Genomic DNA, 12,889 nt, shown 5'->3' with positions numbered 1-12,889 from the left:
GGAAAAAAGACTTCAGGAGGCAGGAAAAAGAGCATTCAGTAAAAGCTATTGTGGTTCGTACATGTGAGGCCAATCTTTATGCATTAAAACCATCATCATAGCCCTAGTGTGAGGCATTCTGATACAGGAAGTTGGTCTGTGAAGAGCTGAATGGTGCCACTGCAAGCCCTGAGAAGTCAAATATTAACTCACATTACTTATTTGTGGTCATTGGTTTTCAGCAGCAGAACAGTAAAGGCCACATTTACATCAGGAAGCTGTCCAGAAAGCTGCTGGGTTTTTCTGAGCTCCTGTTATGCCTGAGTCTAGTTTGGGGACTAACCATGGATCTGGAACTGAGTACTCTAGGAAACCAGATCTATCAGTCTCCTCATTCCTGCTTAATCCATGCTGCAGCTCATTAGCTAAAGAACTAGTTGCCTGTCATTTTGGATGTATACTGAACATAGGGTATGGCAGATACATCTCCATGAGGCTTTCCCACTTCTCACTGTGACTGGAAGTTCTCGAGCCTGTGAAGATTATGAATCTGAGAGACCATTTGTGAATCCCTATTACCTGGATGGGTCTTTCCAGTGCTTTAGCACCTTCATTTGGGGTCCTCAACCTTTGCCTGAGGTATTTGCTAGCTGAGATAGTAAATAGAGAGTAACAGGAAACGTTTAACCTTCCAGGAATTGTTTTACGAGTGGTATAGGGCACAGTTATTTGCCATACTGTGATCTTTAACGGTATAGCTTGAGTTGTTACAGGGCATTTCTCTACAAAAGGGCATCGAGGGGATATCTGGGGACAACTTGGGAAGCTTTTTGTCCTTAGAAGACCAAAAGGCAGTGGAAGCTGCAGTCAGTTAGCAGCAAACCTTAGAATAATCCATAGAAAGGCTCTAAATTCCTTAGGTTTCACAGTTACGTAGGAACAGGAGGATCTGATGTTAGGGTGGGAAGGGCAGTCACATGTTTAGCAAATGCAAAACAATGCAAATTCATATTGCATAAAGAGAAAGGGAGAGGGGAGGCTTCCCAGAGGCTGTAGTGATTCAGCACCTCTGCTGCAGCTGATTAGTGCTGCTTTTGTGTATGACCAAAGAAAAAGGGGAGCTGAAAATGAGCCTTTCTTTCCACATAACTAAGGGAAACTGGTTGTTTGCAGGGGATAAATCTAGTTAATCCCTGATCTCTAGGCCCTATGGTGAGCCCATGACAGGACATTTCCAGCCTCACCACCCTGTTATGCCATTAGCACAGGTTATTTCCCTGCATCACGGGAGCAGCACACTTCACTTGCCTTTGCTTTCTCTCCCTGCAGCCAAAGGGATTCCGACGGTACTACAGCTCACCACTACTCATTCACGAACAGTTTGGCTGCATCAAAGAAGTGATGCCTATTGGTAGGTTTTGGTTGCTTTTCCATTCAGTCTCCCTTGGGCAGTGCTCTACAGCAGCAGACTTCCAGTGGTATTTACCCTCATCAGCCTTCCAGCTCCTTTCGGTGACTGGATGTCCTTCTGCCATCTCAGGAAAGGACCACTGCAAAGATACAGAGCTGGAAGAGGAGAGGGTGTGTTTATTGTGCCTTTCACTCACCCCCCATACATCCAACCTCTTAGCATTCACCCTGGTTAGAATAATCACTAACTGAGATCAAGGTGCGGACTTAAAAGGGAGGAATCACTGGTGAAGGTCTAAGCTGGGAAGAGTCAGATAAAAGACAGATCAAAACAGAGGAAGGCATTCAAACCACTGGTCTGGCTTTGGAGGGACATTGCTTGGGTCCTGTCTGATTCTCTCCACACTTTCCTCATGCTTTTCCTTATTAACCATGCCTGAGCATTGCATTGCAGAGACCAGATTTCGGTCACTGTCATACCAGGCTCCTGAACAGGAGCATTCCGAAATGGAGAGGTTGAGTTGGTTTGAGGATATATTCCACACCCTCCCTCAGTCCTGTGCCCGGCGGTCCAAAACAGGGAAGCCCAAGCCAGGCAGTCAGTTTACAGTACATTGACCTAAGTTTCCCTCTTTCTACACAGTGCTTCATAAGTAATGTGTTGTGCATGTCTGCTGCCTTGTACCACAAGGCAGGCTGAGGACTGTTATGTATGGAGAAAAAGGATTCAAAGTGAATTTGCTTGTGCTCATTGAAGGTGTCCAAATGACTTACAGAGGCAGCTGTGAGTGGCAATGAGAACTGAGCATATACAGGTGGGAGTGGTGTTCTTTCTAGTTCCTCATAGGCTGAGCTGAGCAACTTGGAGCACATTCCCAACAGCAGGTACCTACTCATGCCTGCCTCCGGACCCCATATGGCCCCACAGTGGGGATGTCAGCATCTTTCAGGGAAGATCCAGGCCATCCTGTTTATCCATGTAGGAGCACTGAACACAGATGGGTAAAGGAGTCTGCCCACCCATACCACAAGGATGCTCAGGCACCATGCAGGGTTTCCCTTAAAGCATCTACTGTTGAGAGCGATCCAAGAGGTCAGTGGTGGGACCAGGCAGCCAACATGGGTTGGAGTCACTGACACTTTGTCTTCTTTACCTCAGTGTAGGCAGCATCAGTGGTGATTAGAGCAAGGGAGTTGTAGGTGAAGAGGGACAAGGCAATGGCCAGAACCTGTATGAGGGGAGGTTGATTTTTATGGGAGAAGCAGGAAATTGCTATCAAAATCCAATTCCACCAAGTTATCTAACACTTTGTATCAGGATAACCTGTCAGTTCGTGTCTAAGCATCCACCCCAGCATGCTGGTGGAGGCAGGTATTCCTGAGGTGGACCAGAAGTATCTCCAAAGGGTTGATGCATGTTTTGCTCCTTCCATTGCAGCCTGCGGAAACAAGGTTGATCCTGTGTATGAGACTCTCCGCTTCGGGACCTCCTTAGCCCAGAAAACCAAAAAGGGCAGCTCTGGAAGTGGGTCTGATTCTCCAAACAGGAATTCCGTGAGTATCCCACATCTTTGTTCCATTTTCTTTCTGGAGCAGCAACAGATATTCACCCATAGGAGTTTGTATCAGAGCTCACAGAACTTGTATTGCAAACTGTAACGCACTAATCTCACGCTGAGCTTCCAAAATGAGACCAGCAAACACGTTCCTTTGGCAAACTCAGGTTTGAGATGTCATTGAGATGACTCCTGAGAAAAAGGGGAAAATAGAAATTAAATGAATAACCTTATTTTGTGAGATTAGACAAGGGAATTGTGCTCTTCTGGTTATGTATATCTGTGTGAAAGTGGAACAGAGGTATTTAACCATCATGCTGGAGTAGGTGCATACTGCCTGTGGTTGATGGTGGGCAATTACCCCTCATACAAGTGATGGCAATGGGTGGGAGTCCTCAGAGCCTACATTTAAAAGGCCAAAGCTCCACAATCCAAACCCAGACAAAACTAAGCCACTGTGACAAGGCAGCAGACTAGCACTTTCACTCCTGCTCAGTATAGGCTCAGCCTTACAGACCTGGATTCCTCTCAAATCCAAACCTAAACAACAGCATCACCCCTGAATACATTAGAGGCTAAAGCTGGTTGTCATATCTAAACCTAAACAACAAAATCACCCCTGAATATACTGGAGGTTAAAGCTGGTTGTCATATCTAAAACTCAGACCCACATTATCTGACAGTCTTGTCCCACACTAACCTCAGAATAAAACCCACCAGGCACAGACACATGATGGCACTTGGTCTCCAGGCCTCAGAGCAACACTTATATGTTTAATCTGAAGTCATGTTAATCTCTGTTCATGTTTGGTACAACATATCCCTGATGCTTCAATGTATGCTCACTGAATGATAATGTTAGGTGGTATAGGTGACATCCATTCATGTCAGATGGGGAAGAAACCATGCAGGTTTAAACAAGAACTAAGTGTAACCTGCAAGGAAGTTATTAAACATGTCCTTGTTTGTGCCTCAACAGGAGTTCTATAGTTGCCATTCTTTAAAGCCCAAACTAACACCACCACCTTGCGTGTTGTGGTTGCATTTCTTTCAGCTATTTAATTTGCTTTGAGAAAGGAGTTCTACAATGTAATTATTGCTTTCTAACCCCATAAAGTGTTCCTTTGAATTATGAATGACAGCTCAAGCGCAGCACTCACGACTGCTGCGTCAGCTTGCCCTAGGGAGCTGAGCACGTCTAGGTGGGGTGTGGGTGGAGAATGAGGAATGCAAGTTCATGATGGGGATTTCTCCAGGGTATTGAGGCTGAGAGCGAATATAACATGTGTCAGCATACAGAAAACAGGAAGCATTAGAGAACTGAATAGACAGATATTGTGCCAGTGCAAGCTTGTGTATTGAGACAACCAGGGGCAGACAGAGCCTGATCCAAGTGATGGATCTTTACAACTGTGATATGTGATCCAGGGCAAGCATTGAACAGCGACCACAGCAGGGGCATGACACAGAGCCCTTAGAGCAGAGGTAAAAGTGCACCAGAGCACGTGAGGCTATGCCTTGTCTCTACAGCCATAAAGCTTCCAGGACTGCAGTTCATGACCATAGGCAGAGTAGAGAACTAACCATGGTATTTTTAACATGAGTGAGCAGTGTGGCTGCACCCACTGTGGTTCTTCAGCCCGGATGCTGCATTTCCCATAAAGGAAAGTGGCCATATGCTCCTGATTTACTACCTACTGCTTCCTTAAAACTGTGCTGCTGCAACCCACATTGATACAGCAAGTCACTCGAGGTGTTGTAAACGTGATCCCAGTTCTTGTTAGCTCCTCTCAAAAGCAGCTTTGTACCTCTGTCATTTCTATTAGAGCATTTGTCGTAGAGCCCTTGACTGTAAAATCATTAAAGGTAACTTCAGGAGGTTTTGAATGAGGTATGTACTGAAGAGACAGCCACTGAACATCCCATATGCAGTAGTACCCAACAAAATATGAAGCTAATTATCAGCAATCATGCAATTATGAAGATAGTCTATGAAGAGTGAGGAACATGCCATAGCAATGAGCTGGAAAATAGCTGGCACTTGCTGCTTCATCGAAGCCAGTTTACCTTCTTGACACAGCAACTAGAATTCCCTAGGTAAGCTCTACACTGTCTCCATGCTATTGTGTATTGCACCCACTGCTATTGCAGTGCCTTCGCATCTGGGGTGACCCATTGGAGCAAGATGCGAGAGAAACACAACCTGCTCCTAAAGGCTGAGTCTAAAAGCAACGCAGAACAGAGCAGTAAAGTAGAAGGCTCTTAAAATAGCAGGGGAAGCAACACAACCACAGGATACCTAAGGCATAAATCTACTTTTAACCTCTTTGTTCATTAGTACCTTTGGATGGAGAAGTAGCTGGGAATGTACTAGATATGGAAAATAGAATTGGCCAAAGTACTCTGTAAACCAGCCTGGTTTTACTTGTCAACACTGCTAAAACAAACCCCAAAACCCCCATCAAAATCAGTTATTGAAGCTCTTTTCCCCAAAAAGAAGTCACATGTGGAAAGTTCAGAAACTGCAGTTCCATAAGGTCAGATTCAGAGCTGTTTGGAGCAGCTCCTGGCTCCTGTCAGGCTATAGATGGAGAAGCTGACTACCCAACCGAGGAATCCAGTGCCTTATGTAGAGTGTGCTTCTGAGGCTTGAGATTATATCATCCCATGTTTTCCTACACTCTAGAACAATGGGTCCCTAACCATGATTGACGTTAATATGGTACAAATAAGAAATCATAGTAAGTCTAACAACAGCACTTGGGTTTCATTTTCCCCTAACCATACCAGCCAGATGACTTGAAAAACAACGTGAGAGCAGATATTTAAGGACTGACTTCACCAGCTCCATCACACTCCAGCTCCTTTCACAGCACAATAACAGAACTAAAACAGTACATTACAGTTGTTTTACTGCATAATGGATTCAGGGTTTGGGAGTTAATAGTCACTAATTTCAATTAATGTCCATTCTCCTTGGTAGATAGCTATATAGTATACCTGCAGGCTCCTATTTTACACAGAGCACCACATAGTTTAACATAATCCTTTGTTCCTTAATTCTCATTTCACTTTATACTGCAGAAATCTGTGCTCCAGGCTCAGTTTGGTCTGGAGTTGTTTCTGCCCTTTCACTGCTCCCTATGAAGCAGGTATTTGTTGTGCATCACCAGGCACAGGGTTTCCTGTAATCCCATCTTGCTGTGCCCTGATAACACCCAACTACTGCATACCCCAAAGGCTCTTCTTTGGTCCCTTATCACCTCAGCACCCACTTCTGGCTCATCCCATCTCACTTGCTCCTTTTGTCCCTGCAGACAGCTGACCTGGCAGAAGTCCCTGAGGAAGGTGGTAGCTCTGCAGGCACCCTTGACATCAGCAGGAAGCGCAGCAACAGTGGTGAGTGCTGCCAGGCCAGGAGAGCATCTTCAGATGTATAGGCCTGCATATAACCGATTTCAGATGAGGGGGTTTATGGCATGTCTGTATTTTAGCAGCATCCTGGTTTTCAGAGAGTTGAATGGGGGATGAAATTGGTGCATGCTTTTTGCCATTCAGATGAAATCCAAGCCACCAAGGTCCAGGTCCATTCCCTATCTCCCACACTTCAGGAGCATGGCTATAGACTAATCACTTAACATGCTTCAGTTCCACATTGGCTAAGTGGAACAAAACCGATTCTTTCTTTTCCATATGTTGGACTTATCTACATGTCTTTGTATACCATAACCTCTTTGGGACAGGAAATTAATCATGTAATATCCATATGTCCGTGAAATATTGAACACATTGAATCCTGATCATAATTGCAGCTCAGTACAAATACAGTATGTGCTCAGTAATATTAATAGCCTAATTTCTTTGCTCTGCAGTACAAGAGTAATGTTTTTACAGCATTGGTGTGATGGGGTTTCAAGGCCATCATGCCCATAGAGAGCTTAGTAATGAAATCTTAGTCAATGAAGTTGGTGTTTGTGACACTGTTATTGAATTCAGTGAGGGGAAGAAATAAGTGCAAAAGGGTTTGGGACACTAAGCAGAAATTCAGGTCCAAGCCTTCAGAGCATCTTCTCTGGCAGCACCTGGAGGCTGCATTGCTAAGTCTCAGGTGCTGCTAAAGAAGTTGCTCTGATGGTTTAGTGTATATCTCATACGCTACCAAAATAAACCTCCTTGAGCATCCCTTTCTTCTTCATAGCAGCCCCAGTGCCCCTTACATGCTGTTTAGCAATACATGTAGGTAAAATGAAAGCTTCAGCTGTCTGTTCCCATTTTATGCTATCTCCTTATTCCTTTCCTCCCCTCCTGGTCCTGTCACTTCTCACTGTGTTCAGTCATGTCCTCCCTCTCACTTTGTGAACACACCATCTACGTTACCTGCCTTCTCCCAGCAGTGCATGCAGGTTCTCTGTGTTGCAAGTGCAAGTTGACCTGACCTGGTTAAAGAATTCAGTCTGCTTCCCATTGTTTAATCCTGCCCACCCGAGATTAATGTGATCCTGAGTTTCCAGATAACTTTTCATTTCACTGTCAATCAGTAGTTCCATTTCTGACACCCAAAGAAACCTTTTTTCTCTGAGCTCTGTATTCACCAAATGCACCAAGAGGCATTCAAGGAACTTACTCATATAGATCAGTTTAAAAACACAGCATGTGTCAAACCTCCAAATAACGTCCGTGGCACATTAGTGATTCCTTTGATCAGCGCTGGCTTGTTCATAATCCATCCCTTAGGGGCTCAGGGTATCAATTATACATCAGTCCCTCCTAAAGTTTCCCCTCCATAGGTTTCTAATGGAGTGTCTGCGCTGTTTGCCCAAGTGTGGAAATGACAACATCCTTCTCCCCCTGGAAAACAATCCCTGCTTTTCCTTTGCCTTTTTGTGTTGGCTGCTGCTTGGGCAAGCAGACATGAAAATAATGGGGTTTTGTTGTGCGGACAAGGGGTCTGCACACCCATATGGCATTTGGTAAGAGCTAGAGACCATGAGCTAGACAGAGATTGAACACTTAAGGGTGATGCACCACTCTATTTGCCTCTGCTGTCCCCTGCCCCTTCAGCAGGCAGTGCCACAGCAGTGCCTTGGTGAATCAACTCTATTCCACTTCTTTCCTTTTTAATTAAAACAGGGTCTTCTGCATACAAGATGTTTAGGAAAAGGTATTTTGGGGACTCTTTCTTGAAAGGGAAAGAATGGAAAAGACACAGCCTGCAGAAGGGTGAAAGAACCCAGCATGTGTGGACCTGTAATCAGTCCTATAGACTGCTCTGACAACAGCTTCAAAGGAAGGCTTCCTAGTTTACAACTGTAAGGTTGCATACCTGATTTCCAGCCCTTCAGCCTCCTCTAAGCTGGTTATACTCCTTCACTGCTGGGAATTGCCATCTGTAACAGAAGTCCCACTAGCCAAAATGTGATTCAAGTGACATATGAATCTGTTATCAACAGGGATTTGAGCACTTTCGCTTCAAGTGATCTAAGGGATGTCTTCCCTAGAAGAAAGCTCCCTCTCCACCTTGTGGGTCAGCTCCACAGCTTATGAGGCTGTATATTAGCCTCATAATGTACATAATACATTAGCTTTCAGCTTTATATTCTGTCACCAAGCAGAAATCACTCCAAGCATGATGCCAAAGTGCTTCTACTTTGTATGGCAAATGACTTTCTGCAAGTCCAAATGCCTCCTGGCTACCCAAGTCATTATTAACTGGAACTTCCTCTATTTGTCTCCTTATCTTCTCTTCCTCTGGCCACAAGAAAGCAAAGAATACTCACTTGAGTAGGACTTTAACACTGCCAGCTTGTAAGAGCAGCATTGTACACCCCGTTCTACAGATGTCAGATATGCATACACCCCTATACTAGGAGATAAAAGGACATTCATTTTGTGTTTAAGGTTTTCCCCCTGGTATTGGTGGCAGATTGACAGCTTGCAGGATCAGGTCTCTATACAGAAGGTCTTCGTAGGTACAGATTGAGGCCCCCAGGTCAGTGCAGTCAGACCATGTGGATGGACCCAGTGTGGGGCATTTTCCGGTTAATCACTGCAGATACCAGCTCACACACTGTCTGCACATTGAGCCTTATGACTACAATATTACTGCATTTCATCAGAGAGTATGTGCTTGTGTGTGCTCATGGATATACATCACTTTGTACAAGGTCTTGTGCATGCTGTCACTGCTGTTTTGGCTCTCTTTCTTACAACAACACTGCTTTTTCAGTGCCTAGACACAGCTCCATACTATTAAGGGGGAAAGGAAACAGATTAACCCAATGAACGTGATCCTGCCCAGGTGAAGAGTCTTAAACTACCCCTAACATGTTGTGTGTTTTCTTTATTGCAGTGTTTACATACTCTGAAAACGGCACAGAACACTTTGGAGAAGAACCAAAAAGTATACATTCCCTGGTATGGGCTGTGAGAATGCAGTGGGAATGGGAATGGGATGTTATATATCTATAAGTCTTAGTTTTATAGATAGCTGAGGCCCTTGAGTCTGGGAGTCTATTCTGGAGAAGCATTGGACTGTCACATTCCTAAACCATTTCTGGGCTATAGCTCTACTTCCATCATCCATAACAAGACCTGCATAGTAAACATGTAATGGGAGTGATGCACTACTGGGTTCATAGGAGTCATGCATTAGCAGAGAGCAAAATGCAGACTCACTTTTAAGGTCTCACTTGAAAGACCTACTAGTGCAGATTTGTGCTTGTGTTCTTTGGAAGCCTGGAATTTGATCTTGGGGTTCAAAGAGTCTTATTTCTAAGGGAAGATAGTTGATGCCTTAGTGGTTCACAATGTATGTGGACCATAGTCCTTCAAGGTGTGAAAGGAATAAGATGATTCTGGCTCATTTCATGGAAGATCAGGCCTTGGTTTCTTAGTCTCTACCAAAGTGAATTGTGTGGACAGGACAGATACTGACATTTGCCTTTCTCTTCTTTCCTAAAGGGACCATTTTATAAAAGCACGTTACAAATGAACACCTATGTTGCCTTGTACAAATTTGTACCACAAGAAAATGAAGACTTGGAGATGAGGTAACAAAACATTTGTGAGTTGTTTTGGTCTACATGACTTTGTATGGGGAAGGCTTCATTCTGATACTTGTACTAAGCATCTCTTATAGACATATCCATTTGTAGCTACAAAGATACTCTCATAGATAAAAAGCTGGTAACACAATAGAGGAAAAGTTTCAAAGCCACTTACATCACTTCAGGAGTAAGATGGTTTCCAGTTAGGAATTACTCAGTCCTCAGTTGCTTTGGGTTTTCAAGCAGGATTTTCCAGCTGGGAATTCCTTAGCAGCTTCCATTCTCACCTCAGCAACACTTAATTGTTCCAAACACATTGGAACAGCTTCCCAAGAAAGGCTTGAGGAACAAACCAACCCTATTGTCCTGGTGACAGCACCTCTGGGAAACACTGGTTCAGGTTGTGCAGTGTTAGAAGACTGAATGCCTCTTTCTCCACTTGGAAAGTAAACCAAAGAGGCCCACTACTGAACCCATATCCAGCTACACCCTGCACAGGACCACATCTTCTATGTGTGCTCTGCAAGAGCCCATGAAATTGGACCCATATCCATCCAGGTGTATTTGCAAGCTCTTGTGCTAATACCTCAACAATGCAATGAGCCTAACAAAGAATGGAGGGAAAGCTGAATAATTAGGGGTCAACCATTCTTAAGATCAAAGGAATCCCTGTTATGAAGCAGACAGAGCTTTCTGGCATTAATCTGTTTGGAAATGGGCTGCCACTTACTCTCTACAATGCAGCGGTATTATAATAACATGCTAATGTTGATGAAGTGCTTCCAGTGGGGGAAGGAGGTCAAGGAACTGTTGAACTACCTGCATGCAATCAGCTCAGCACATTTTGCTATTAGCATTGCCAGCCAAATTATGCTCCTAGCTCTGCTGTTGAACTAGTCAGCTGGATGCTGATACTTAGCAATTACCACCCTGCACCACACATTATAGAGGTAAATATGTCCCATTGACATCAAAAAGACTTTCTTGGGCAGAATTATGTCCCTGCTGACTAATTGCCTTTGTCAGTTAAATAGAACTGTTTTCCTGCTGCCTTCCTTGTGCAATCACAGCTTGAAAACACTGATGATGAAGTGCTGTGTCCCAACAATGTGAAATGTCTCGAAGTAATAAGATAATGCCTGTAACAAATAGGGGCTGTATTTTAAACAGTTTCTTACTAAACAGGAAGCAAAACTTCCAGTTCACAGATGTTGTCTTAAAGTAAAGATCCAACCCAAACAGACAGAGGTTCTCTTTCTGCATTGCTGTGCATGACTGAAGCCTTGCTGCCTCATTGAGTCTACCTGCAGCCAATGCTCAGGTACATTGACCAAGACCTCCTTATTAGAAGGCAGCGATGGAAGCTGATGCAACATAACAATTAAGACTCATCTTAACCACTATTCCTTTTCTAATTACAGGCCAGGGGATATGATCACTCTTCTGGAAGACTCCAATGAAGACTGGTGGAAGGTATGTGCATATTAGTTCTTACCTGTTTCCTTTCCAAAGGGAGAAATACATTCTTTCCAATACTGGACTTGTATGCAGGCTACTGCTGTTAACAATCTGCCTCCATGTTTTGTCCACAGGGGAAAATCGATGACAGAACTGGATTTTTTCCTGCTAACTTTGTTCAAAGAGTGCAACACAATGAGAAGATTTACAGGTGTATCCGGACATTCATTGGCTGCAAGGAACAGGGACAGATAACTCTGAAAGAGAACCAGGTAAGTTCCCTTGTGTCGGGACTTGAGCATCCACCAGTCTGACTGTTGTGGAAGATGAGCACAGGCAGATGCTGTTCACTCCAGCTTTACTACAGCATTTATTACTTGTACAGTAATAGTGTCTAGTAACCAGTTAAGAGCAGTGTTGGCCTTGTGCAAATGTATGCATCTTGCCTAATATAGCCACATTTTCAGACTCCAGACATTCATAAAGGTACTTTGCATTGTATGCACTCTGCTGTTGACATCAGAGGGACAGCTTGAGGAACACGTAGTCTTCTAGAGATAGACCATGTGTGCTTGATAAATGATTTGGGTTTCTACTCACTATTAGATCTAACCTAAAAGACAGTGACTCCCACCTCAGATCTTAGCTCACCTAAGGATGTGAACAGAGCTCTTTGGTCTGGCTTCAAGAGGAACTGAGTTAAGACAGCACCAAACCAACCTGTAAATCTTAAATTTCCCTCTCATTTACCAGTTGCAAAGTATCTTTAATCATTGATTGCTTCTGTCACCCCTTGTACACCTTCTCTGCAGGCTGTAATTTGTTCTAAACTGGAAGTGCTGCTGTGAGTTAAAATACATCAGGTACAGTGAGGACTCACTGGGTCCATTCACCCTGGTATGCTCTCAGCAGCAGCTTCAGTTGTGTTCACCAGGTGAAAGCCACTGCCACCACTGTGAGATTAGTCTTTGATCTGATTTTAAACATGATTTTTAGCATTTAAAACATCCAAGTCTTGTGATGCTGCTCTAAATGCTTGCTGGGGTAAAGTGAGAAAGGAACGTGGCTCCAAACCTGCCTTAGGGACAGTCAGGTTTCTGGTGGAAGCTCTTACTTAGGAGGATGGCTGAGTAAGGGTGATGCACAGCTGGAGTACCCTCACAGCTGGATGAAATAGGTATATTGTTCTCACTGCACCTTGTGAAGGCTCATGTTCTGCCACCTTACTAGGGATTTCTTTTCCTTTGGCAATCGAGTTTTCCACACAGAACTTCTACAACACTTCTTTGGTGGAGGTTAATTTGCTGCTGCTGCCTTGTGGCATCGCAAGCCATATAAGTGCCAACAACTCGTGGGTTTACACATCTTTTTATAAGGAAGGCACAGCAATACAGTGACCAGAATACATTTTAACTGCCCCTGTACACATAGTACATGGGG

At 44.1% G+C, this 12,889-nt stretch overlaps 2 protein-coding genes across 3 annotated transcripts in view; both read left to right on the top strand.

Moving 5' to 3' along the window:
• ANLN (anillin, actin binding protein) overlaps positions 1–12,889 on the top strand; it is an 819,922-nt gene that overhangs the window by 788,229 nt on the left and 18,804 nt on the right. The window lies entirely within an intron of this gene.
• The window catches only part of STAC (SH3 and cysteine rich domain), a 57,478-nt gene that overhangs the window by 35,324 nt on the left and 9,265 nt on the right, over positions 1–12,889 (top strand). Inside the window, exons 4-10 of the mRNA XM_005154167.3 lie at positions 1,309–1,390; positions 2,828–2,943; positions 6,263–6,344; positions 9,295–9,359; positions 9,906–9,994; positions 11,413–11,464; positions 11,584–11,721. Of these exons, the coding sequence (XP_005154224.2) occupies positions 1,309–1,390; positions 2,828–2,943; positions 6,263–6,344; positions 9,295–9,359; positions 9,906–9,994; positions 11,413–11,464; positions 11,584–11,721 (624 nt within the window). The remainder of the gene's footprint in view (positions 1–1,308; positions 1,391–2,827; positions 2,944–6,262; positions 6,345–9,294; positions 9,360–9,905; positions 9,995–11,412; positions 11,465–11,583; positions 11,722–12,889) is intronic.

The sequence above is a fragment of the Melopsittacus undulatus genome, chromosome 1, assembly GCF_012275295.1.
Source record: "Melopsittacus undulatus isolate bMelUnd1 chromosome 1, bMelUnd1.mat.Z, whole genome shotgun sequence".
Classification (NCBI taxonomy): Eukaryota; Metazoa; Chordata; class Aves; order Psittaciformes; family Psittaculidae; genus Melopsittacus; species Melopsittacus undulatus.
The sequence above is the reverse complement of the archived record's forward strand: the minus strand, read 5'-3'. Positions and strand labels throughout refer to the sequence as shown.